The sequence below is a fragment of the Bufo bufo genome, chromosome 11, assembly GCF_905171765.1.
Source record: "Bufo bufo chromosome 11, aBufBuf1.1, whole genome shotgun sequence".
Classification (NCBI taxonomy): domain Eukaryota; kingdom Metazoa; phylum Chordata; class Amphibia; order Anura; family Bufonidae; genus Bufo; species Bufo bufo.
In genome coordinates this window covers 27022086-27047393 of record NC_053399.1, presented here as the reverse complement: position 1 = coordinate 27047393, position 25308 = coordinate 27022086, and the positions used below count along the sequence as shown (strand labels likewise).

The 25308-nt window shown below is 49.2% G+C and overlaps 2 protein-coding genes across 2 annotated transcripts in view; both read left to right on the top strand.

Annotated features, from left to right (window-relative positions):
* PPP1R36 (protein phosphatase 1 regulatory subunit 36) overlaps positions 1-13694 on the top strand; it is a 33271-nt gene extending 19577 nt beyond the window's left edge. The window contains exons 8-10 of the mRNA XM_040412743.1: positions 1555-1745; positions 6554-6736; positions 12957-13694. Of these exons, the coding sequence (XP_040268677.1) occupies positions 1555-1745; positions 6554-6736; positions 12957-13161 (579 nt within the window). The 3' untranslated portion in view covers positions 13162-13694. The remainder of the gene's footprint in view (positions 1-1554; positions 1746-6553; positions 6737-12956) is intronic.
* A 5337-nt stretch (positions 13695-19031) lies between these two features.
* The window catches only part of BRF1 (BRF1 RNA polymerase III transcription initiation factor subunit), a 261025-nt gene continuing 254748 nt past the window's right edge, over positions 19032-25308 (top strand). The window contains exon 1 of the mRNA XM_040412738.1: positions 19032-19348. Within this exon, the coding sequence (XP_040268672.1) occupies positions 19165-19348 (184 nt within the window). The 5' untranslated portion in view covers positions 19032-19164. The remainder of the gene's footprint in view (positions 19349-25308) is intronic.

Genomic DNA, 25308 nt, shown 5'->3' with positions numbered 1-25308 from the left:
ACTCACTCTCATTTCATCAGTCCATAAAACCTTAGAAAAATCAGTCTTGAGATATTTCTTGGCCCAGTCTTGATGTTTCAGCTTGTGTGTCTTGTTCAGTGGTGGTCGTCTTTCAGCCTTTCTTACCTTGGCCATGTCTCTGAGTATTGCACACCTTGTGCTTTTGGGCACTCCAGTGATGTTGCAGCTCTGAAATATGGCCAAACTGGTGGCAAGTGGCATCTTGGCAGCTGCACGCTTGACTTTTCTCAGTTCATGGGCAGTTATTTTGCGCCTTGGTTTTTCCACACGCTTCTTGCGACCCTGTTGACTATTTTGAATGAAACACTTGATTGTTCGATGATCACGCTTCAGAAGCTTTGCAATTTTAAGAGTGCTGCATCCCTCTGCAAGATATCTCGCTATTTTTGACTTTTCTGAGCCTGTCAAGTCCTTCTTTTGACCCATTTTGCCAAAGGAAAGGAAGTTGCCTAATAATTATGCACACCTGATATAGGGTGTTGATGTCATTAGACCACACCCCTTCTCATTACAGAGATGCACATCCCCTAATATGCTTAATTGGTAGTAGGCTTTCGAGCCTATACAGCTTGGAGTAAGACAACATGCATAAAGAGGATGATGTGGTCAAAATACTCATTTGCCTAATAATTCTGCACTCCCTGTAGTGATACAGCACAGTGAAGTAATAGTAATACAGCCCAGCAATATAATAGTGATCCAGCCCAGTGAAATAATAGTGATCCAGCCAGTCATATCAGTGATACAGTCCAGTGATATAATAGTGATACAGCCCAGTGATATAATAGTGATACAGCCCAGTGATATAACAGTGATACCGCCCAGTGATGTAATAGTGATACAGCCCAGTGATGTAATAGTGATCTGGCCCAGTGATATAACAGTGATACAGAGTAGTGAAATAATAGTGATACAGCCCAGTGATATAATAGTGATACAGAGCAGTGATGTAATAGTGATACAGAGCAGTGATATAATAGTGATACAGCCCAGTGATGTAATAGTGATACAGAGCAGTGATGTAATAGTGATACAGAGCAGTGATGTAATAGTGATACAGAGCAGTGATGTAATAGTGACACAGCCCAGTCCCAGTATTTCAAGTCAAACATCAGATACTTGTAGTTAGAGTCCCCCAGAGTGGGATTTTAGAGGTCCCTAGATAATAAAGATCCACAGATCATGTCCCCTTTTCCGGCCCTATAATTTGACTCTTGGGCAAATTCCCCATCCCCTTGTCTGATATTAATGTAGCTCCTCTGAGGCGGGGCATCCTGCATTGGTTATCACCATCAATAAAGGGGTTGGACCAACCATATATGGCCTGCCTCCAAGGACCCCAGAGGATCCACATGGCTTTATGTATGACCTTGTATGAAAGCCTAAATTTGCGTAGTGCACATTACTTATCTGAACTATGAACTTCTCACAATGGCCGATCCGATTCCAGTTCCTATACGGGGTGGGACCGGTTGCTTTGAATTCGTTTTCATGATTTAGCCCAAGTACGCTCATTGTGTTTGTTCCTTGCAGTGTTTATATAGTTTCTGCATTCAAGTTGCCTGGGTGGTGTTCAGGCGCAAGAAGCTGGAAGCAATTCAGGAAGAGGTTGGCAGAATGTTGCGTACCAACAATTTTAATCCTGCCCTTCGGCTGAAAGATACGACGCCAAGCAGAAACCTGTCTAGGAATACGAAAAAGATGGCTACATATGCTGAACACAGGTACAAGACACTATTGTGTAAAGCAGGCCATATGCATTAGATAAATGCTGTCCGGACTCACCAAATATGGTGCGGCAGGCCAACCTCGCAATATGTATGGGACCTCCCGAACTCTCCCCCGGTGGCAGATTCTCGGAGGAGATAAGGGGAAGTTGTCTTTTGTCTGGTATAGGAATCTGGCTGCCGCCTTCGCACTATTTACAAAACATGCATGCTTGACTAAGCCGTGCATTCGGGGGAGCAGGAGCTATAACATCATGTAATACTGGTCAATGGTGTCAGCATACGTTTAGGGCCCATTTACATGGGTCGACACACAGTGCAACTATCAGGAAAGAACTGTCCATTCCCGAAAATTATGTGATTGTGTGAGCTGCATTTACATGCAGCAATCATCCCCTTTGTATTGGATGGGGATGAACAATCGTTGCTATGATCATTCATCTTCATACAGATTGATTGATTGTTTGTCAGCAGCAGATCCCTGTTTATACAGGACTATGTGCTGCCCACAAATGTTGATTTTACGTGCCATATAAATGATCTGGTCACCGAATAAATGAACTACCGTACTTTCCTGTTCTTCCTGGCAGGCCCGTCTCCTGGGGTAGCTCTGTCATTTCCCTGCAGCCTGGTTGCCGGCTCAGCCACTCTCGCTCTGCCCATAGTGAGCATATGCACGCCCCCACCTTGGCCGTCAAAGTGCGCGTGCGCGGCATCATTAGCCAATGACTGGCGAACTCAGGGTGCTTAAGGCAACTTCCCCTGTGGAAAGGTGCCTGAGCAATAGGTTCGAATCCGCTAGTGTCCTGCAAAGCTGTCCTGTCTGCCTGTATACCGCCTACTGCTTGTTTCCCAGATTTGAACCTCCGCTGCCTGACCTGACCCCTGCCTGATCTTCATACTGATCCTGAGCTGCCACCTTCCTCCCCTGGCCTTGAACTGTTTATCAGAATGCTTGTACTCTGCCTTCCCTGACCTCTGCCTGTCCCCGACTATGATATTGACTGACCCTTCGGTGATCCGCACTAGTGTCTCTTGTCCCACATGGGTCAGCTGTCGACCCCACAGAGATTACTCTGGGAGGTAGAGACCTAGTGGTTCCCCTGCAGTGAAGTCTAGATCCTTGTATAGGGGTTAAAGGGTAAAGACCAGAGGACTGCCAGGATAACACCCTTAGGAGTAGCCCCAAGTCAAATCTGTTCGGTTGACACTGTAGTTCCACGCCCACTGCCTGTAACAGTGTGTGGTGTATCAGAAGAGCATCATCCCTTGCCCCATGATAATGGAGTTCCTCCTTCTGCTGGTCTTATCCAGGGTCTGGAGAAGCAATATATTTTTGCACACTACATGCTTATCACAGGACACCATGCCATATGGTAGTCTAATACATTTGGATAGAGACTGAACCTCTCACAGAACATGAGGTATGCAGCTGCAGAAATACTGGAGCCAGACACTGAGCATCCAGCTGTGATACCGCAGGCTCAGATGTATGATGTGATTTATGGTATTAATAAATGATCACTTACGAGTGCACACCCACTGTACCTATAGCCTGCTTACAATTAATGGTCCACATTTACTAATGTCATTGCACCCGGAATTTTGGCTTTTAGAACTATTTATGAATAAAAGGTGACAAAAAGAATAAACCACAGCACTTACCTTGCCATGGGGAAAGTGGCGTGGTTTAGTAAGAAAGGGTGTGGCTTAAAATGAATCTGTCAGCACAAACCTCAGATATATGGAGCGCTGTCGGAATACCTCTGTTCTGCTGATTCAAACGTTTTTACCCCCATTCAGATCTGTGGCTCCATTGCAGAGAAATCCTGTCTATTCTGATATGCAAATTAGCTTCTTTGGTGCAACGAGGGTGGCACCCTTGCACCTTATCGCACAAAAAGCTCTGCCCTGTATCGTGGATAGCACTGCCCCCTCCAGCTGCGAGTGACAAACCAGGCTGGCGATGTAATCTCGTCTGGCCCTGTGTTTTTTCGCATGTGTCATCGCTTTGAAAATTGGCGCATGCACAGTACAGCCTTGGTGCTTGACAGGGCTGCACGGTACAGATAACTTCAGCCCTGTCAATCACCAGGGCTGTACTGTGCATGTGCCGATTTCGAAGAAAAGGCAAATGCACAAGAACAGGGCCATACGAGATTGCATCGCCAGCTTGACCCTGTCACTACTCACAGCTGGGGAGGGGCAGTGCTGCTATTCATGATATACAGTGCCTTGAAAAAGTATTCACACCCCTTGAACTTTTCCACATTTTTTCATGTTACACGCACAAACTTAAATGTATTTTTATTGGGATTTTATGTGATAGATCAACACAAAGTAGCAAGTATGTGTGATGTGAAAAGAAAATGATACATGGTTTTCAACATTTTTTATAAATAATCATCTTAAAAGTAGGATGTGTATCTGTATTCAGCCCCCTGTACTCTAAATGAAATCCAATGTGATTAATTGCCTTCAGAAGTCACCTAATTAGTAAATAGAGTCCACCTGTGTGTAATTTATTCTCAGTATAGCTACTGCTGTTCTGTGAAGGTCTCAGAGGTTTGTTAGGGAACATTAGTGATGAAACAGCCTCATAAAAACCAAGAAACACGCCAGACAGGTCAGGGATAAAGTTGTGGAGAAATGTAAAGCAGGGTTGGGTTTTAAAAAAATATCCCAAACTCTGAACATCTCTCGGAGCACTGTTCAATCCATCATCCGAAAATGGAAGGTGTATGGCACAACTGCAAACCTGACATGACCAACCATCTGAACTGACAGCCCAGGCAAGGAGAGCACTAATTATAGAAGCAGCCAAGAGGCCCATGGTCACACTAGAGGAGCCTCAGAGATCCACAGCTCAGGTGGAAGAAACTGTCCACAGGACAACTATTAGTCGTGTACTCCACAAATCTGACCTTTATGGAAGAGGGGCAAGAAGAAAGCCATTTTTAAAAGCAAACCATAAGAAGTTTGCAGTTTGCCAAAAGCCATGTAAGGGACACAGCAAACGTGGAAGAAGGTGCTCTCGTCAGATGAGACCAAAGTTGAACTTTTTGGCCTAAATGCAAAACTCTATGTGTGGTGGAAAACTAACACTGCACATCACCCTGAAAACACCATCGCCACCGTGAAACATGGTGGTGGCAGCATCATACTGTGGGGATGCTTTTCTTCAGCAGGGACAGGGAAGCTGGGCAGAGTTTATGGAAAGATGGATTGAGCTAAATACAGGGTAATCCTGAAGGAAAACCAGGTAGAGGCTACAAAAGACCTGAGTCTGTGGCGGAGGTTCATCTTCTAGCAGGAAGACCCTAAACATACAGCCAGAGCTACAATGGAATGGTTTACATCAGAGCATATTCATGTGTTAGAATGGCCCAGTCAGTCCAGACCTAAATCCCAAAGCTGTTGCAAAGCTTGAAAATTGCTGTTCACAGACGCTCTCCATCTAATGTGACTGAGCACAAGCTATTTTGCAAAGAAGAATGGGCATAAATTTCCGCCTCTAGAAAACCCCAAAAGACTTGCACCTGTAATTGCATCGAAAGGTCGTCCTACAAAGTATTAACTCAGGCGGGCCTGAATACAAATGCACGCCACTGTTTCCATGTTTTTATTTATAAAAAATATATAAAAAAATATTAAAAACCAAATATCATTTTCTTTTCACTTCGCACATACTTGCTACTTTGTGTTGGTCTATCACATAAAATCCCAATAAAATACATTTAACTTTATGGGTGTTTAGTGAAAAAATTTGAAAAAGTTCAAGGGGTATGAATATTTTTTTTCAAGGTACTGTAGTACAGCGTTTTTGGGTGCAATGAGGTGCAAGGGTGCTGCCTTGGTTGCACTAAAGAGCTCATTTGCATATCAGAATAGTTGCGACTTCTCTGCAATGGAACCACAGATCTTAATGGGGGCAGAAACATTCCAATCAGCAGAACAGAGGGAATCTGCCAGTGCTCTTCTTTTAAGGCCTCCTGCACACGACCGTTTTTTTTTTTTAAGGTCTGCAAAAACGGGGTCCGTAGGTCTTGTGTGCAGCCGTGTTTTTTCACGGGCCCATTGGCTTGAATGGGTCCGTGAACCGTTGTCCGTCAAAAAAAATAGGACAGGAAACACGGATCACGGATGCGGCTGCAAAACGGTGCATTTTCAGATTTTTCCACGGACCCATTGAAAGTCAATAGGTCCGCGAAAAAAAACGGAAAACGGCACAACGGCCACGGGTGCACACAACGGTCGTGTGCAGGAGGCCTAATACTGAGGGATGTGCTGACCGCTTTCCTTTAATATGCGACTATGTGCGCCAAAATTGCAACAAAATTTTGGTGCAAATTATGCATCCTAATAGTTGGTGTAAAGTTAGGCAAAAGTGTTGTAACCCTGCACCGAATTTATCATCCAGCCTCAGCCAGAGTGAGCAATTTGGCGCAGTATAAGTTCACCCTGTCTACATTTTAGGCAGGAGTCTCTCTACGGTTAAAGGGGATGAGATTAGAAAACGCCACTCTTGTCCATAGGCTGTAATTGGTATTGCAGCTCAGCCCCATTCACATTACTAGAGTAGGGCTGCAATACCAGGCTCAGCTCATAGACCAGCATGGCGCTATGTCCAACTGGTCCTACAGTCCTAATGCTGGTTGCCTCCTGTCTTGCATAATATTACTGACTTATTTTGCCTTGATATCCATCTCAGAATTTCAGCACCAAGTCATATTGTAGAAATACTGAGATGATGATAGAGTTTTGTATATGGAATTTATAACAGACTGATATAATTTTTGGAACAGGAAAGCTAATGCCAAACGACCTCCCGTAAAGAAAATCATCACCCAGCGCTCCCCTGTGCTCAGCTCCTTGATTCCAACTCCCAAGGAAAGATCTCAGTACTTATTCCAGCAACATGAACTTCACCCGAGATGCACTGAACACCTGGATATGGAAGAGCTTCAGGATTACAACATCCCGGCCTGGTGAGCAGTTAATCATGCAAGTCTATGTATGCAGCTGTATTTGGCAATCTCTGTTCTTCTGGCTTGATAGGTAACATATTTTTCGCCCCATAAGACGCATTTTCCCCCCTAAAAATGGGGGGGAAATGCCCCTGCGTCTTTTGGGGTGAATACTAATGAGCGTTTCCATTATGGAAGCATTTATTAATACCGGAGGACCAGCTGTCGGCTGTGCAGTGGCTGCGCACAGCGTGGGGGCGCTCTGTGACATCACGCTGTGCGCGCCGGTTCACAGCACAGCCGACAGCAGGAAGAAGAAGAGCGCGGGCGGTGAGGAGCGGCGGCGTCCAGGAGCAGGAGAGGTAAGTGGCTTATTTATTTTATTAAACATGAGGCAATAGGGGCTGATCTGAGACAATGGGGGTTGCTGGGAATTAACATGACAGGCAATGGAGGCTGATGGGGCCCAATATGAGAGGTAATGGGGGCTACAGAGGGCTGATATGAGGCAATGGGGGCTGCTGGGGGTCAATATGAGAGGCAATGGGGGCTATTGAGGGCTGATATAAGGCAATGGGAATATGAGAGGCAGTGGAGGCTGATATGAGGTCTGATTGGGGTCTGAGGTATGATTGGGGGTTATTCACATTGGGGTCTGAGCTAAGGTCTGGTTGTGGGTCTGATCTGAGGTCTTTCTTATTAACATTGGGGGTCTGATTCGGCTGTTAGCTGAGGTCTGATCTGAGGTCTAATGAAAAATATTTTTTTCTTATTGTCCTCCTCTAAAACCTAGGTGAGTCTAATGGGCCGATGTATCTTATAGGGCGAAAAATACGTTAATTATTTGATTCTGGCAGCAGGCATCCACCACTAGGGGGAGCTCCATACAGGTAGTACTGAACAAAGTGACAGCTGTATAAATCCTTATACAGTGTCCTCCCTCTAGGGACAGCTGCAGGTAGTCTATGGCCAACAGTGGAAGACCTTCATTTGCAGGGTCTCTCCCACTGGCCCGACTGACAATCTGCTTTTTCTGTTAGTTTACAGAGGGGTCGCTTTGTAAACCACTGATGTGCTGCCGGCAAGCAATATAACTCTATTAGAGAGGGTTTCAATGAACAATCGCAAAAATTATCATTTCTTCAACCCCTCTCCCCCGAGAATTGTACCTGTGACATTAAAATGATCCTCCCCATACCCCAGCCCCTCGGATACATTATACTAACCTGCTCCACAGCACCCGTGTCGCTTCGCATCCGCTATTGTATCTCCCCATCGCTCGGATAAAAACATAGTATGGGGGGAGCAGCCAATAGCAGGCTGCGAGAGGAATGAGCCTCCCTAGCATTGTGGATGACCCTAGGGAGGCTGGTCACCTTCGCCGCCTGCCATTGGCTAATCCCCCCCATCGCTGGATGTTTTGATCCGCGCGACGGGGAGATAGAGCGGCGGCCATGCAGGGATTTGGAGCGTCCCGGGTGCCGGGGAGTAGGTAAGTATAATGTATACGAGGGGTCCAGGCACTGGGGGGGGGGGGGTCATTATAGGGGTTGGATAACCCCTTTAAAGGGCTTCTGTCACCCCACTAAAGTCTTTTTTTTTTTTTGGGCTAGTTAAATTACTTATCCTGCGATATATGAAAATATAATGGTGTTACTTACTTTGATTCAGCAGTTTCTTCTAAAAACGAACTTTTATAATATGTAAATTAGGTCTCTACCAGCAAGTAGGGCGGCTACTTGCTGGTAGCAGCTGCAGAAAACCGCCCCCTCGTCGTGTTGATTGACAGGGCCAGCCGGGATCTCCTCCTCCGGCCGGCCCTGTCGGCATTTCAAAAATCGCGCGCCTGTGTTCATTCGGCGCAGGCGCTCTGAGATGAGGAGGCTCGTCTCCTCAGAGCTCCCTCAGTGCGCCTGCGCCGATGACATCACCGAAATAGAAGACGTCATCGGCGCAGGCGCACTGAGGGAGTGCTGAGGAGGCGAGCCTCCTCATCTCAGAGCGGACACAGAATGGACACAGGCGCACGATTTTTGAAATGCCGACAGGGCCGGCCAGAGGAGGAGATCACGGCTGGCCCTGTCAATCAACACGACGAGGGGGCGGTTTTCTGCAGCAGCTACCAGCAAGTAGACGCCCTACTTGCTGGTAGAGACCTAATTTACATATTATAAAAGTTCGTTTTTAGAAGAAACTGCTGGATCAAAGTAAGTAACACCATTATATTTTCATATATCGCAGGATAAGTAATTTAACTAGCCCAAAAAAAAAAAAAATGACTTTAGTGGGGTGACAGAAGCCCTTTAACAAACAAGCATCGGGACCACCTGAGCGGCAATGCTGGAACGGTAGGGAATCTAATAGGTAAGTAATGCTTATTTTATTATATTGTACAATTTTCCACCATTGCTTCATTTCTTTCTTGATCCCAGACAACCCCTTTAATCCGCCATTGGTGACAGGGGTAATATTCAATAGGAAAATAGACATTTAGGAAATCTATTGCAATTAAAGGGGCTGTCCGTCCTGGAGGCTGAGCAGACTGATATACAGTTCTGAGGGGAAAAATTCTGTAAAATATTTATACGTTTCAATTTCTATTTCTGAGTTCAGTTCGTTGTATTTCGTGTTGACGGGTCCTCTTTGATTTACAGTTTACTCTATGTTAAGCCATGGCCCCCCAGAGACATGTCAGGTCACAGCATGCCCTGAATTCAAGTACATTCTAATCAAAGGCTCTGCTCTAGAGACAGCGAGATGTGTGCTCTGCACCAGGGTTGGGCTGGGCCCACCGGAGCATTAGAGGATCCTCTTGTGGGCCCCTAAGACCTAGCAGAAGATAATTTGGAACTGACCTTGGATCCAATAACAACCAGATATCCTATTAAACCTTATAGATGCAAAGTCCTCCATATGCAAACAACAAGAATGATTTAAAAGTGAACGCACATATGTCCTGTATAAGCAGAAGATGGGCTCTCAGCGTAATTTTCTTTGGTGGGCCCAAGGAACCTAGGATGCTCCTCTGTATTGCGTTTATGATGCACAGGTATGGTGCAGGCTGCTGGGTGACATCACAATGCACAGGTATGGTGCAGGCTGCTGGTGACATCACAATGCACAGGTATGGTGCAGGCTGCTGGTGACATCACAATGCACAGGTATGGTGCAGGCTGCTGGTGACATCACAATGCACAGGTATGGTGCAGGCTGCTGGTGACATCACAATGCACAGGTATGGTGCAGGCTGCTGGGTGACATCACAATAAACATGTCAGGTGCAGGCTGTTGGGTGACATCACAATGCACAGGTATGGTGCAGGCTGTCGGGTGACATCACAATGCACAGGTATGGCGTAGGCTGCTGCGTGACATCACAATGTACAGGTATGGCGTAGGCTGCTGGGTGACATCACAATGTACAGGTATGGTGCAGGCTGCTGGGTGACATCACAATGCACAGGTATGGTGCAGGCTGCTGGGTGACATCACAATGCACAGGTATGGTGCAGGCTGCTGGGTGACATCACAATGCACAGGTATGGTGCAGGCTGCTGGTGACATCACAATGCACAGGTATGGTGCAGGCTGCTGGTGACATCACAATGCACAGGTATGGTGCAAACTGCTGGGTGACATCACAATGTACAGGTATGATGCAGGCTGCTGGGTGACATAGCAATGCACAGGTATGGTGCAGGCTGCTGGGTGACATAGCAATGCACAGGTATGGTCCAGGCTGTTGGTGACATCACAATGCACAGGTATGGTCCAGGCTGTTGGTGACATCACAATGCACACGTATGGTCCAGGCTGTTGGTGACATCACAATGCACAGTGTAAGGGATCGCCTCTTTTTCGGGGGTCATGATCACAATGATCTTCATCGACCACAGGGTTAGGGGCCAAACATTGCTTTTATTTGGCACCTCAGCAAAACCAAAACAAACAATACAAATAAAACACCTGCCCGGCTGGGCTCTAACTAAACATGAGGACTCCCTACCTCACTGAAAGCCCCGTTCACACACGGGAAGAACATGCGGCTTTTACCAGCCTAACAATCCAGCACTTCCAGGCTGTAACAAAGTCCAGTACCTTTTGGGGGATTGTGGCCCAGAAGTCCTCCTGACTCTGGCCTAGCGACCGTCGATTCCAAGAGTCCCCAAAGTTCAGGCTAACACCTAGCCCCGTGGCCCCTTTGCCAGCTCGGCTGAGCCCGCCTGTACAGAGCCTTCCCAGGCCTCTGCTGCACACAGACTCTTCCCCCTCCTAACAGTCTGGACTGGGCTCTTATCCCAGACTGATTGTTCCACCTGATGCGGCCTCTGACCTGCTGGAAACTCCTGCCATATCTCTCCCCTAGCAGCCGCGAGGCCTGTCACTGCCTCACAACAAGTATGGTGTATGCTGCTGGGTGACATCACAATGAACAGGTATGGTGCACATTGCTGGGTGACATCACAATGCACAGGTATGGTGCAGGCTGCTGGTGACATCACAATGCACAGGTATGGTGCAGGCTGCTGGTGACATCACAATGAAGAGGTATGGTGCAGGCTGCTGGTGACATCACAATGCACAGGTATGGTGCAGGCTGCTGGGTGACATCACAATGTACAGGTATGGTGCAGGCTGTCGGGTGACATCACAATGCACAGGTATGGCGTAGGCTGCTGCGTGACATCACAATGTACAGGTATGGCGTAGGCTGCTGGGTGACATCACAATGTACAGGTATGGCGTAGGCTGCTGGGTGATATCACAATGCATAGGTATGGCGCAGGCTGCTGGGTGACATCACAATGTACAGGTATGGTGCAGGCAGATGGGTGACATCACAATGCATAGGTATGGTGCAGGCTGCTGGGTGACATCACAATGTACAGGTATGGTGCAGGCAGATGGGTGACATCACAATGCATAGGTATGGTGCAGGCTGCTGGGTGACATCACAATGTACAGGTATGGTGCAGGCAGATGGGTGACATCACAATGCATAGGTATGGTGCAGGCTGCTGGGTGACATCACAATGTACAGGTATGGTGCAGGCAGATGGGTGACATCACAATGTACAGGTATGATGGAGGCTGCCTAACATAGGACTGAAATGTCGCCCTGAACACGAGTCAATAAATCCCACTGGTTTTGGACTGCTGGGATTTGAACCTTTGGAGTGTTGTGGATTTTTTTTCTTTTCTTGGCTGCCGGATCAGACAACTGCAACTCCCACTGAACACAGGAATTGGAGTCCCAAGCCCCCTGTTTTAAGGGATCAGCCGTCAAGCATGCACCCTACATGTCTATTTGAACGCTATGGGACTGCCAGAGATGACCGAGCACTGTACTTATTTCTGGCAGTCTGGTAAAGAGAAATAGAGCTGAAATGCATGTGCTCGACCACTGCTCTTTTTATATGGTGGACACAGGACCTCCATTCTTGTGATTAGTGTGGGTCCCAGCTCAGGGTGCCATCCATATTACTGACTCCATCCTAGACAAAGAGAAGACGTGCTTGATAGCAGACGCATGCATAGATCTTATAGGGCCCCATAGCATAACCTTGTTTTCCAGTACATGTGCGTCAAACACTCCCAGACAATTTGCAGAATGTAAAGCATGACTTTCTAGGTTTCTGATGGATTTGATATTTTTATTAAGTAAATATAAAATTTAATCTTTTTTTTTTTTTTTTTTTTATAAAAAAGTTCCCCCTCTATACCTCATCCACATAACCATGTGCTTCTTAAATATGGCACTGATAATGAAGACAAATCAACCAATGTATTTATACCAGATAGAGGGCAAAATACATTAAAAAATCTCTTGCTTCCTTTGATACATTATATTATAAAAAAATCTGCCTAATGCAAACTTCGATTAAGTTGAATCAATCAAAATCAATAAAATGACTCTCTTAAAGAAAGAAATCTACCTGCAGCCACCACTAGGGGGAGCTCAGTGTATAGGAAGTTATACATTGATATTAATGGAAGCTGTAAATAATTTCTTTGCACTGGGCTCCCCCTAGTGGTGGAAAAAGCAGTGATCCTATGTCAGGAAAAGGAAAATCAGGTCAGCGCCTTCTCCCCAGGCCCCATAGCAGTAACGTGGCTGCCTCCATGGTGGATAAGCCTCTGCTTGATAGTAAATGACTCATATGAATGTAGCAGTAATAAAATGTCTGAAGACAAGAGAGCAGCAATTAATCTCACATTCTTCTTCTCTGTTTCCACCTAGCATTGGGATAATAGGAGAACCTATGAGACAATTTCACTTCCATGATCTTACACCATTTGGGGTTGATGAAGAAGAGGAACCAGATCTTGAGAAACAGAACAGCTCCTCATCCTTGGACTTCTCACCAGTACGACCTCCTACTGGCCGCCAGAGCCAGGTTATATCCAGAGCCACCACAGAGGCCACGTACTCTGATATCTATTGAGGGTGCTGTAATGGACTGCAGATGTACGCCGCCAGATATGGACTATATAGACTCTACAGGGATCAGCAACCTTTGCCACTCCAGCTGCTGTGAAACTACAACTCCCAGCATGGACACTTAAGGTGTTCTTGTAACTCCCATAGACGTCAAAGAAGGATTCTGGGAGTTGTAGTTTCAGAACAGCTGGAGTGCTGGAAGTTAGACCATGGATGACTACGGGCTGTGGTTCTACTGCTCTGGCCATTATCTGGACTGCGGCCATGTCATCGTCACATCCGTGGCTCAGCAATAAAGCTGTTCATCTGTCTCTTCAGTATTGGTTCCATTGGTGTCACATGGATGTATGTGTCATGTTAACGGCCCTTTAATAACCAGTAAGGTCACTGCCTCCTACAAGACCAGTCCTGTCCTCTCCTGCTGCCGTGGATTTTGCCATCATAAGGCCTCATGCAGACGACCGTTCCGTTTTTTTGCGGCCCACAAACCGCTGATCCGCAAAAAACGGAAGACCCCCGTGTGCCTTCCACAATTTGCGGAACAGAACGGGCGGCCCATTGTAGAAATGCCTATTCTTGTCCGCAATTTTTTTTTGCGGGGCTACAGAACGTAGCAACGGATGCGGACAGCACACGGAGTGCTGTCCGCATCTTTTGCGGCCCCATTGAAGTGAATGGGTCCGCATCCGAGCCGCAAAAACTGCAGCTCGGATGCGGACCAAAACAACGGCCGTGTGCATGAGGCCTTACAGGTCATTCTTACCCTGTCCATCTCAAAGGTGGAATATAATAAGTAAGGCTTCTTTCACACATCCGTGACGAGATGGTCAGTGGTTCATCCACGAAAAATGCCCATAGAAGATCCATGTTTGGTCCGTTTTTGGTTTGGTGGAAAACCGCTGATGTGTGAATACATTAAAGTCAATGGGTACGTGAGTGTTCAGAGGTGACCATGGACAGTGCACGTCCACTATGTACTGGCGTATGAGAGAGGCCCTAATTGTCCTACTTAAAGGGGTTGTCTCACCTCAGACATTGGGGGTGTATCGCTAGAATATGCCTCCAAGGTTTGATAGCTGCCAGTCCCACCTCCTATCCTTAGAACGGAGCCCGCAAAGTGATGGAGGGCGCACAGCACTTACCCAGCAGCCCTCCATTAACTTCTATGGGACTGTCGAAAATAGCGAGCCCCATAGAAGTGAATGGAGCGATGGCTGCGCTTGGGCTGTGCGCTTCTCATCCATTTTAATGGGACTTCCAAAAATAGCTGAATGCGCCGTTAGGCTAAAGTATTTTGCCACTCCCCAAAAAAATTGAGAAAGAAATGGAGAGCGGCCGCACATGCGCAGTGTGCCCTCTGTCACTGCGGGTCCGTTCTAAGGATAGATGTGGGTTCCAGAGGTAGGACTGGCAGCTATCAAACATTGGAGGCATATCCTAGCAATACTCCCCCAATGTCTGAGGTGAGACAACCCCTTTAAGTACGACAGGTGCAGGACCCAGCAATCCCGGGTGCAGGCGCGGTATCCTAGTGATATGCCGCCAATGTCCAAGATGAGAAAACCCCTGCTGCTATCTAGGGTTGGGATTGTGCCCAGTAAGGTACCTTCTATTGGCACCCTGGACCTGTCACCGCTCCTGACATGCCTGTTTTAATAGCTACATGCATTCCCCATGTAATAACAATCCTGGAACATCTATTCTTATGACTCTGTGTCTTACCATCCCTTTATTATTTCTACTAGAAGTTGTGAACGAATTACTAGCAGTCTGCAGTAAGGGTACAGAGGGGCGGTAACCAGTTGGGGGTGTGTACCTGCATAGGATGATAATGGCAGCACTGATTGGATAGAGTAAGTCTGTGCAGGTACACACCCCCAACTGGTAACGCCCCTCTGTACCCTTACTGCAGACTGCTAGCAATTCATTCACAACTTCTAGTAGAAATAAAAAAAGGGATGGTACAACATAGAGCCATAAGAATAGATGTTCCAGAATTGTTATTACATGGGGAATGCATGAAGCTATTAAAACAGGGAAGTCAGGAGCGGTGACATGTCCTCTTTAAAAACCAGTCTATTCACATGATCCATATTATAGTGCCCAAATAACATTATCATACACATTCAGACGCCTAAATAACAATGTCACCACCAGAAACTGCAGAGACTAAGTGCCGCCTCATACCATTCCTTATCAGATAGCACCCCACTGTACTGAGCGCTATACGGCGTCTGACTGGTACTGCTGGCGGTCGTCACAAACCTCACCTGCCGCACCGGCTGGGACACTCCCGTCTCTCCCCTTCTCTCTTCCTGTGGAGACGGCACGTGAGCACTGCGGGGGGCCCTATTGTGGACTCCCCCAATCTGATATTGATAGGTCATCAATAGTAAAAGCCTGGACAACCCCTTTAAATTTAAAAGCAGTGTATTACAACTATTATACATACATATTTATAACTTTCCTGCTTCATACCATGTCACAATGTTAAAAAACATTTAAAAGTAAAAATAAAGGGGCACATTTATCAAACCAGACACGTCAAGTTTTTGATGTAAAAATGTCACCGGACATGCCAATTGTGACCTTTTTTTGCAACATTTAGGAAACATGGCACTTTTCAAAGTGTTCTATGCTTAAAGGGGTCGTCTCATTTCAGCAAATGGCATTTATTATGTAGAGGAAGTTAATACAAGGCACTTACTAATGTATTGTGATTGTCCATATTGCCTCCTTTGCTGGCTGGATTCATATTTCCATCACATTATACACGGCTGGTTTCCATGGCTATGACCACCCTGCAATCAGCGGTGGTCGTGCTTGTACTCTATACAGGGCAGGTTCTAGGGAAATTTACCAATAGGGCGAACATCAAAAAAGCGGATCTCTGCCGTACCCCATTGTAGTTGATGGGGGCGGCGGGCATTCAGTCTGCAGTGCCGGATCCAGTGAATTCCGGAAGGCTGGTCTCAGCTGGAACAGCCTGCCAGAATCACTAACGCAGTGGTGGAAGTAGCCTAATACAGCGCCACATACCTCTTACGTCCAGTGACGTCTCCTTTGATGTAGATGTTCTCTTTCTTTATCTTCTCCATTCAGACCGGACCACCATGATGATTTCTTTCAGCCATCTCTTCTCTCTGCAGAGTTTGACAGACATCTTAGTTTCCTACTTTTCCATCATCCTCCCACCTTCTCGACATCCCATCATGCACCCCAAAAACTATACTGCAGAAACTGATAAACCCCCTGAAAATACTAGTCTCACACAGATAGCGCCCCCTTCAATAATTATTGGAACACAATGCTCTAAAAAATAACTGCACCCAGCAAATAGGGTCCCTGACACTAATAGTGTCACCATAATGTCCCCCAAAAATAACTGTGCTAAGCTGATACCGTGCCAGGGTGCCCCCACAGTAATAGTGCTCCCAAAAATCCCAACAATAGTGATAATACTGTGCCAGAGTGCACTTAGTAGTACTAATGCTCCTACAGTGCCCCCAACAGTAATTGTGTCCCAGAAGTACGGTAATAATGCTCCCATAATCCCCCAGTTGTAATAAAGCCCACCATAGTGCCCCCGGTAGTAATAATTTTCTTTATAATGTGCGCCAGTACAAAAAATGCCCCGTTGTGTGTCAGTGAAAAAAACAAAAAAAAAACCCACAACATCTATTAATGCCCCCAGTAGAGCCAATGTCCCCAGAGTGCCCTCATGTGTCTCAATGACCCGTACTGTGTGCCACTAGAAAAAACTGTGCTCCCAGTTGAGCTTAGGTGCCCATAGTGCCCCTATAATTTGTGCCAGTATAAAATACTCCTATATAGTGCCCCCAGAAGATGCCCCATAGTGCTCCTCCCCCATCCCCATAGTGTCCTCCATAATGTGCCAGTATAAAATGCCCCTACAGACTGCCCCACATAGATGCCCCCATAATGCTCATCTCCCCCCTTCCTCATAGTGGCACCAAAATGGGTGCCAGTATTAAATGCCCCTCTATAATGCCCCCATAGTGCTCTTCTCCATAGTGCCCCCCCATAATGCATGCCAGTAAATAGGGCCCCCAGTAAATGCCCCCATAGTGCTCTTCTCCCCCACTTCTCCATAGAGCCCCACATAATGAGGGCCAGTATATAGGGCCCCCACCCCCCCTTCTTGCCACAGTATACTATAAATAATAAAAACAATAAACACATATACTTACCTTATGCTGCGATCAGTGATGCGATGCAGGCCTCTTCCGGCCTGTGTCCCGCGCTGTACGGCTCAGGCGGAGCGATGACGTCATCGTGCCGCCTGCACCGGCCTAGGCCTGTAGTCTATCAGAAGAACAGGCAAGGGAGACGCCTCTCCCCTGCCCCGCACCGTTCATCTGTATCGCTGTCCTGAGGACGGCGATAGAGATGAATATGGAGATGAGCGCTTCCACAATGGAAGCGCTCATCTCCACTCCTGCTGCCTCCGGACAGAAAGGGCCCCCCTCCGGCGCCCCCCTCTTCTGTCCTGAGAGATGCGCCCCATGTGGTCGCACCCCTCGCCCGTCTGTAAAAAAACGGCCCTGACTCTATAGGAAAAAGCACCAGCCTATGCGTGCTCCCAGGGTCTTGGCCACTAGAGAGGTTGACGCTTTTTCCTATAGTGTGCAAGCACGGCCACCATGGAAACGAGCCGTGTATAATGTTAAGGAAAAATGAATCCAGCCAGCGAAGGAAGCAATATGGCCAATCACAATACATTAGTAAGTGCCTCGTATTAACTTTCTCTACATGATAAATGCCAATTTCTGTAGTGAGACAACCCCTTTAAAGAGGTTTTCCCATCCCAGACAATGGGGGCATATTGCTAGGATATGCCCCCATTGTCTGATAGGTGCGGGTCCCACCGCTGGGACCCACACCTACAATGAGAGCGGAGACGCAAGATGAACGGAGGGCGCACCGCGCATGCGCAGCCGCCCTCCATTCATTTCTATGGGGCCGCTGAAAATAGCTGAGCGCTGGCTTGACTATTGCCATCTGCCCCATAGAAATGAATAGGAGCATGGGCCGCGCATGCGCGGTGCGCTCCCATTCACTTCTATGGGAGCAGCGCTTGGTGGTGGACGGAACCCGGGGTCCTCCAGCCACAGCGCTCCCCGCTTCGTTCTCGTTGTAGGTGCGGGTCCCAGCGGTGGGTCCTGCACCTATCAGACAAGGGGGGCATATCCTAGCGATCTGCCCCCATTGTTTGAGATGGGAATACCCCTTTAAGGCAGAAAAGTGAGATTAGACTTGGATTATGGCACATTCATTATCTGTGACACTTGAAATGTCACATCCTTCACCAGGCATCCCCTTGGTGTATTTTTTTTTTTTTACAATTAAAGGGGTTATCCAATACAATAAAAATATCCCCCATATGCCGGGCCCCTCACAGTGAATATACTTATCTGGCTCCCCGCTCCTGGTCCCCGCTCCGCCGCTGCTGCTTCTCCCGTACACGGATGAAAACATCTGCAGCGGCGGAGCCGGATAAGTATATTCACTGTGAGGGGCCCGGCATATGGGGGACATTTTTATAGTATTGGATAACCCCTTTAAGTCATAGAACACAGTGCAGTTGCACTAAGTACATGAAAACTGTGCACCCATTTCACAAATTTGGTGCAACCACACATTGTAAAAGTAACATGAACTCAAATGATAAATGTCCCCCAGAGTTTTAAATCCTCAGTACATCAAACCAATATCATGGCCGTGCGCTCCAGTAGAGGCGACAGGTAGGAGCCATGGGCCGCCTGTGTCCGGCTCTTTGTGTTGCGGCGCCATCTAGTGGTGGACTTTCAGAATAACAGTTCGTAAACATTTGGCTGTTGCCGGTGGTTCCTAATTCGCGCGAGGTTTGCAGCGGGAAGTGGCCTGCAGCGCCGCCGTGTGTAGTCGGTTCTTGGGGCCGGCTGCTGAGTCTGACTGCTTCACTCCCAGTGACTTCTCGGAGCACATGTGAGGGGAAGCCGCAGTCATGAGCAGCCGGGTGTGTAAGAGCTGCGGCTGCACCGACATCGATGTGGACGCGGCCCGGGGAGATGCGGTGTGTACGGGCTGCGGGTCGGTGCTGGAGGACAACATTATCGTGTCTGAGGTGCTGTTTGTGGAGACCGGAGGCGGCGGCTCCTCAGCGGTGGGACAGTTCGTGTCGTCAGAGGGTGAGTGACAGACAGGGCAGAGAGTGAGGGGCAGTGCCAGGGCTGTGTGGAGAGTGGCAGCCGGGCACAGTGCTCTGTATACAGGGGGCAGCAGCCTGGCACAGTGGTCTGTATACAGAGGGCAGCAGCCTGGCACAGTGGTCTGTATACAGGGGGGCAGCAGCCGGGCACAGTGGTCTGTATACAGGGGGGCAGCAGCCGGGCACAGTGGTCTGTATACAGGGGGCAGCAGCCTGGCACAGTGGTCTGTATACAGGGGGGCAGCAGCATGGCACAGTGGTCTGTATACAGGGGGCAGCGGCATGGCACAGTGGTCTGTATACAGGGGGCAGCAGCCTGGCACAGTGGTCTGTATACAGGGGGCAGCAGCCTGCCACAGTGGTCTGTATACAGGGGGCAGCAGCCTGGCACAGTGGTCTGTATACAGGGGGCAGCAGCCTGGCACAGTGGTCTGTATACAGGGGGCAGCAGCATGGCACAGTGGTCTGTATACAGGGGGCAGCAGCATGGCACAGTGGTCTGTATACAGGGGGCAGCAGCATGGCACAGTGGTCTGTATACAGTGGGCAGCGGCCGGGCACAGTGGTCTGTATACAGTGGGCAGCGGCCGGGCACAGTGGTCTGTATACAGGGGGCAGCAGCCTGGCACAGTGGTCTGTATACAGGGGGCAGCAGCCTGGCACAGTGGTCTGTATACAGGGGGCAGCAGCCTGGCACAGTGGTCTGTATACAGGGGGCAGCAGCCTGGCACAGTGGTCTGTATACAGGGGGCAGCGGCATGGCACAGTGGTCTGTATACAGTGGGCAGCGGCCTGGCACAGTGGTCTGTATACAGGGGGCAGCAGCATGGCACAGTGGTTTGTATACAGGGGGGCAGCGGCCGGGCACAGTGGTCTGTATACAGGGGGGCAGCGGCCGGGCACAGTGGTCTGTATACAGGGGGGCAGCGGCCGGGCACAGTGGTCTGTATACAGGGGGGCAGCGGCCGGGCACAGTGGTCTGTATACAGGGGGGCAGCGGCCGGGCACAGTGGTCTGTATACAGGGGGGCAGCGGCCGGGCACAGTGGTCTGTATACAGGGGGGCAGCGGCCGGGCACAGTGGTCTGTATACAGGGGGGCAGCGGCCGGGCACAGTGGTCTGTATACAGGGGGGCAGCGGCCGGGCACAGTGGTCTGTATACAGGGGGGCAGCGGCCGGGCACAGTGGTCTGTATACAGGGGGGCAGCGGCCGGGCACAGTGGTCTGTATACAGGGGGGCAGCGGCCGGGCACAGTGGTCTGTATACAGGGGGGCAGCGGCCGGGCACAGTGGTCTGTATACAGGGGGGCAGCGGCCGGGCACAGTGGTCTGTATACAGGGGGGCAGCGGCCGGGCACAGTGGTCTGTATACAGGGGGGCAGCGGCCGGGCACAGTGGTCTGTATACAGGGGGGCAGCGGCCGGGCACAGTGGTCTGTATACAGGGGGGCAGCGGCCGGGCACAGTGGTCTGTATACAGGGGGGCAGCGGCCGGGCACAGTGGTCTGTATACAGGGGGGCAGCGGCCGGGCACAGTGGTCTGTATACAGGGGGGCAGCGGCCGGGCACAGTGGTTTGTATACAGGGGGGCAGCGGCCGGGCACAGTGGTCTGTATACAGGGGGGCAGCGGCCGGGCACAGTGGTCTGTATACAGGGGGGCAGCGGCCGGGCACAGTGGTCTGTATACAGGGGGGCAGCGGCCGGGCACAGTGGTCTGTATACAGGGGGGCAGCGGCCGGGCACAGTGGTCTGTATACAGGGGGGCAGCGGCCGGGCACAGTGGTCTGTATACAGGGGGGCAGCGGCCGGGCACAGTGGTCTGTATACAGGGGGGCAGCGGCCGGGCACAGTGGTCTGTATACAGGGGGGCAGCGGCCGGGCACAGTGGTCTGTATACAGGGGGGCAGCGGCCGGGCACAGTGGTCTGTATACAGGGGGGCAGCGGCCGGGCACAGTGGTCTGTATACAGGGGGGCAGCGGCCGGGCACAGTGGTCTGTATACAGGGGGGCAGCGGCCGGGCACAGTGGTCTGTATACAGGGGGGCAGCGGCCGGGCACAGTGGTCTGTATACAGGGGCGCAGCGGCCGGGCACAGTGGTCTGTATACAGGGGGGCAGCGGCCGGGCACAGTGGTTTGTATACAGGGGGGCAGCGGCCGGGCACAGTGGTTTGTATACAGGGGGGCAGCGGCCGGGCACAGTGGTCTGTATACAGGGGGGCAGCGGCCGGGCACAGTGGTCTGTATACAGGGGGGCAGCGGCCGGGCACAGTGGTTTGTATACAGGGGGGCAGCGGCCGGGCACAGTGGTTTGTATACAGGGGGGCAGCGGCCGGGCACAGTGGTTTGTATACAGGGGGGCAGCGGCCGGGCACAGTGGTTTGTATACAGGGGGCAGTGGCCGGGCACAGTGGTTTGTATACAGGGGGCAGTGGCCGGGCACAGTGGTTTGTATACAGGGGGGTAGCGGCCGGGCACAGTGGTCTGTATACAGGGGGGTAGCGGCCGGGCACAGTGGTCTGTATACAGGGGGGTAGCGGCCGGGCACAGTGGTCTGTATACAGGGGGGTAGCGGCCGGGCACAGTGGTCTGTATACAGGGGGGCAGCGGCCGGTCACAGTGGTCTGTATACAGGGGCAGCGGCCGTCACCTCCCTCCTGGTGTATCCATGTTGTATAAGCCGTTCCTCTGCCCGGTAATTAGCCTCGGCTCCTGTAACGCCGTCCCGGGTGGATCCTGATGCTTCATTAAAGCTGCAGGATGAAACGAGGCTGATGATGATGTGAAGAGCACAGCAGCTGTCGCCCATAGCAACTCATCACTGGGCGGCTGTCACTCCTCTGGTTGGTTGCTATGGTGACATATTTGACATGAAGTGCTGATGACTAGAACATGCACCCCCTGAAATGAATGGAATGGCCCGTCTGGCACGCGCGTGTCCTCTCCATTCATTTCTATGGGGGTTGTGGCGCTCGCTTATCTCCGGAATTGCCATAGATATGAACAGAGCGGCTGCACGCATGTCCGACCAGCCTCTCTGTTCATTTCAGGGGGCTGCCGTCACGGGGTCCCTGTTCTTGTGATCGGTGGGAGTCCCAGTAGTAGGACCCTCACCGATCTCACACTTTAAACAACCGGACTACCCCTTTAAGGGTCACTACAAACACTACTGTTTCTATTTACCACTAAAAATATGCCGGATAAAGCACAATTTATTTGTTGCTTTTTTGTGACGCCCACTACCAAATGGTGTTTTTACCCTATAGAGAAAGGGATTTCAAAACACAGAGCTGCAGAACAAAACTTGTGTGTCCTTCATTTCATATTTTCAATAGACCTATGGCTACTTTCACACTCGCGTCTTGGCTTTCCGTTTGTGAGATCCGTTCAGGGCTCTCACAAGCGGTCCAAGACGGATCAGTTTTGCCCTAATGCATTCTGAATGGATAAGGATCCGCTCAGAATGCATCAGTTTGCCTCCGTTCCGCTTTGGAAGCGGACACCAAAACGCTGCCTGCAGCGTTTTGGTGTCCGTCTGATGAAACTGAGCCAAACGGATCCGTCCTGACACACGATGTAAGTCAATGGGGACAGATCCGTTTTCTATGACACAATCTGGCGCAATAAAAAACGGATCCGTCCTCCATTGACTTTCAATGGTGTTCAAGATAGATCCATCTTGGCCATGTTACAGATAATACAAACTGATCCGTTCTGAACGGATGCAGACGGTTGTATTATCTGAACGGATCCGTCTGTGCAGATCCATGATTGATCCGCACCAAACGCAAGTGTGAAAGTAGCCTAACACAAAAAATGCCACAAAAATGCAAAAGAGCGGAAAAACGGCTAAAGTGGGTTTCCACAGTATTGATGACCTATCCTCGGTGTCAGTCGGACACCTGGCACCCCCTCTGATCAGCTGTTTTCGGCAGCCGCCGGTGCAGCAAAAACAGTGGATGGAACTGGAAGCAGAAGGTTCTGCCCATGGGGCAGTGGCGGTAGCGGCAAGTGAATGTAAGTAACCTGGCATGACCACTACACGGCATTCTGCTTACAGCGCCATCAACTGTTTTGTTTCCAGAGCTGGTGGCTGCCAAATACAGCTGAATAGTGGGGGTACCGGGACCCCCACCAACCTGATATTGATGATCTATCCTGATAGGTCTGATGTTCAGCTAGAATGTGTCATCAGAAAATGACCTATTGTTTAAATAACTTTTTTTATATGTTTGACATATTTTTTCGAATTTGGTGTTTTGTTTTTTTTAGGCCTCTTTCACACGAGCGTGTCCGGATAAGGTCCGGATGCGTTGCGGCAAACCCGCGCGAGTAGGTACCCAATTGCAGTCAGTTTTGACTGTGATTGCGTTCCGTTGTTCAGTTTTTATCGCGCGGGTGCAATGCGTTTTGCACACGCGTGATAAAAAACTGAATGTGGTACCCAGACCCGAACTTCTTCACAGAAGTTCAGGTTTGGGTTCAAGGTTGTGTAGATTGTATTATTTCGACTTATAACATGGTTATAAGGGAAAATAATAGCATTCTGAATACAGAATGCATAGTACAAAAGGGCTGGAGGGGTTAAAAAAATAAAAAATAAAAATTGAACTCGCCTTAATCCACTTGTTCGTGCAGCCGGCATCTCTTCGTGCAGCCGTCACTACGCTCATCAGATGGTCCGTCACATGATCCATCACCATGGTAAAAGATCATGTGATGGACCATGTGATGAACGTAGTGACGTCATCAAAGGTCCTATTCCTCACAGAAGACAGAAGAAATGCCGGCTGCGCGAACAAGTGGATTAAGGGGAGTTAAATTATTATTATTATATTTTTTTTTTTAACCCCTCCAGCCCTTTTGTACTACGCATTCTGTATTCAGAATGCTATTATTTTCCCTTATTACCATGTTATAAGGGAAAGTAATAAAGATCGGGTCCCCATCCCAATCGTCTCCTAGCAACCGTGCACTTGCTTGCGGATGCTTGCGATTTTCACACAGCCCCATTCACTTCTATGGGGTCTGCGTTGCGTGAAAAACGCACAAAATAGAGCTTAGTGCGATTTTCACGCAACGCACAAGTGATGCGTGAAAATCACTGCTCATGTGCACAGCCCCATAGAAATGAATAGGTTGGGATTCAGTGCGGGTGCAATGCGTTCAACTCACGCATTGCTCCCACGCGGAAAACTCGCCCGTGTGAAAGGGGCCTAACTTTTACATTTTTCCATGTCATATATATATTATAATCCTGCAAATTTACAGTGGCCACTAGGCATCTCAGTAGGTCATGATTTCCTGTTATGTACAGGTAACTTTTCAGCAGCTATCTCATTATCATCACTTGCAGGATTGCAATGACAAGTAACACCTCTGTATAGATAACGGGTGATATCACAGCTTATCTGCTCCCTACTGACCTCTGCACAGGTCACAGAGCATGCCCAGAAAACTCTCCCGTAAAAGTCAATGAGGTCTCCTGACCATTGTGTCTATGAGTTGAACTCTTAAAGGGGTTGTCCTGTGAAAAATATTATACAGTTGTCAAACCAGCACCTGGATCTGAATACTTTTGTTATTGCATGTAATTAAAAGTTTAGTATAGCCACTGTGCTAGTCACTAAAATGTATCTGTATAGCGCCACCTGCTGTTTTTATTTTTTTACTTATTTCTGCTCGCTGAGAAGGCCGCACATGCTCAGTTTCATCCTTCAACTGCCTCCTGAGCTGTGATAGGGAGAGCCTGGACACGCCCCTTTAGCTGTAGCAGAAAAGACACTCCCCTGAGCTGTGATAGGGAGAGCATGGACACTCCCCTTTAGCTGTAGCAGAAAAGACACTCCCCTGAGCTGTGATAGGCAGAGCACGGGCACGCCTCCTTAGCTGCAGCAGAACAGACACTCCCCTTGAGCTGTGATAGGGAGAGCATGGACACG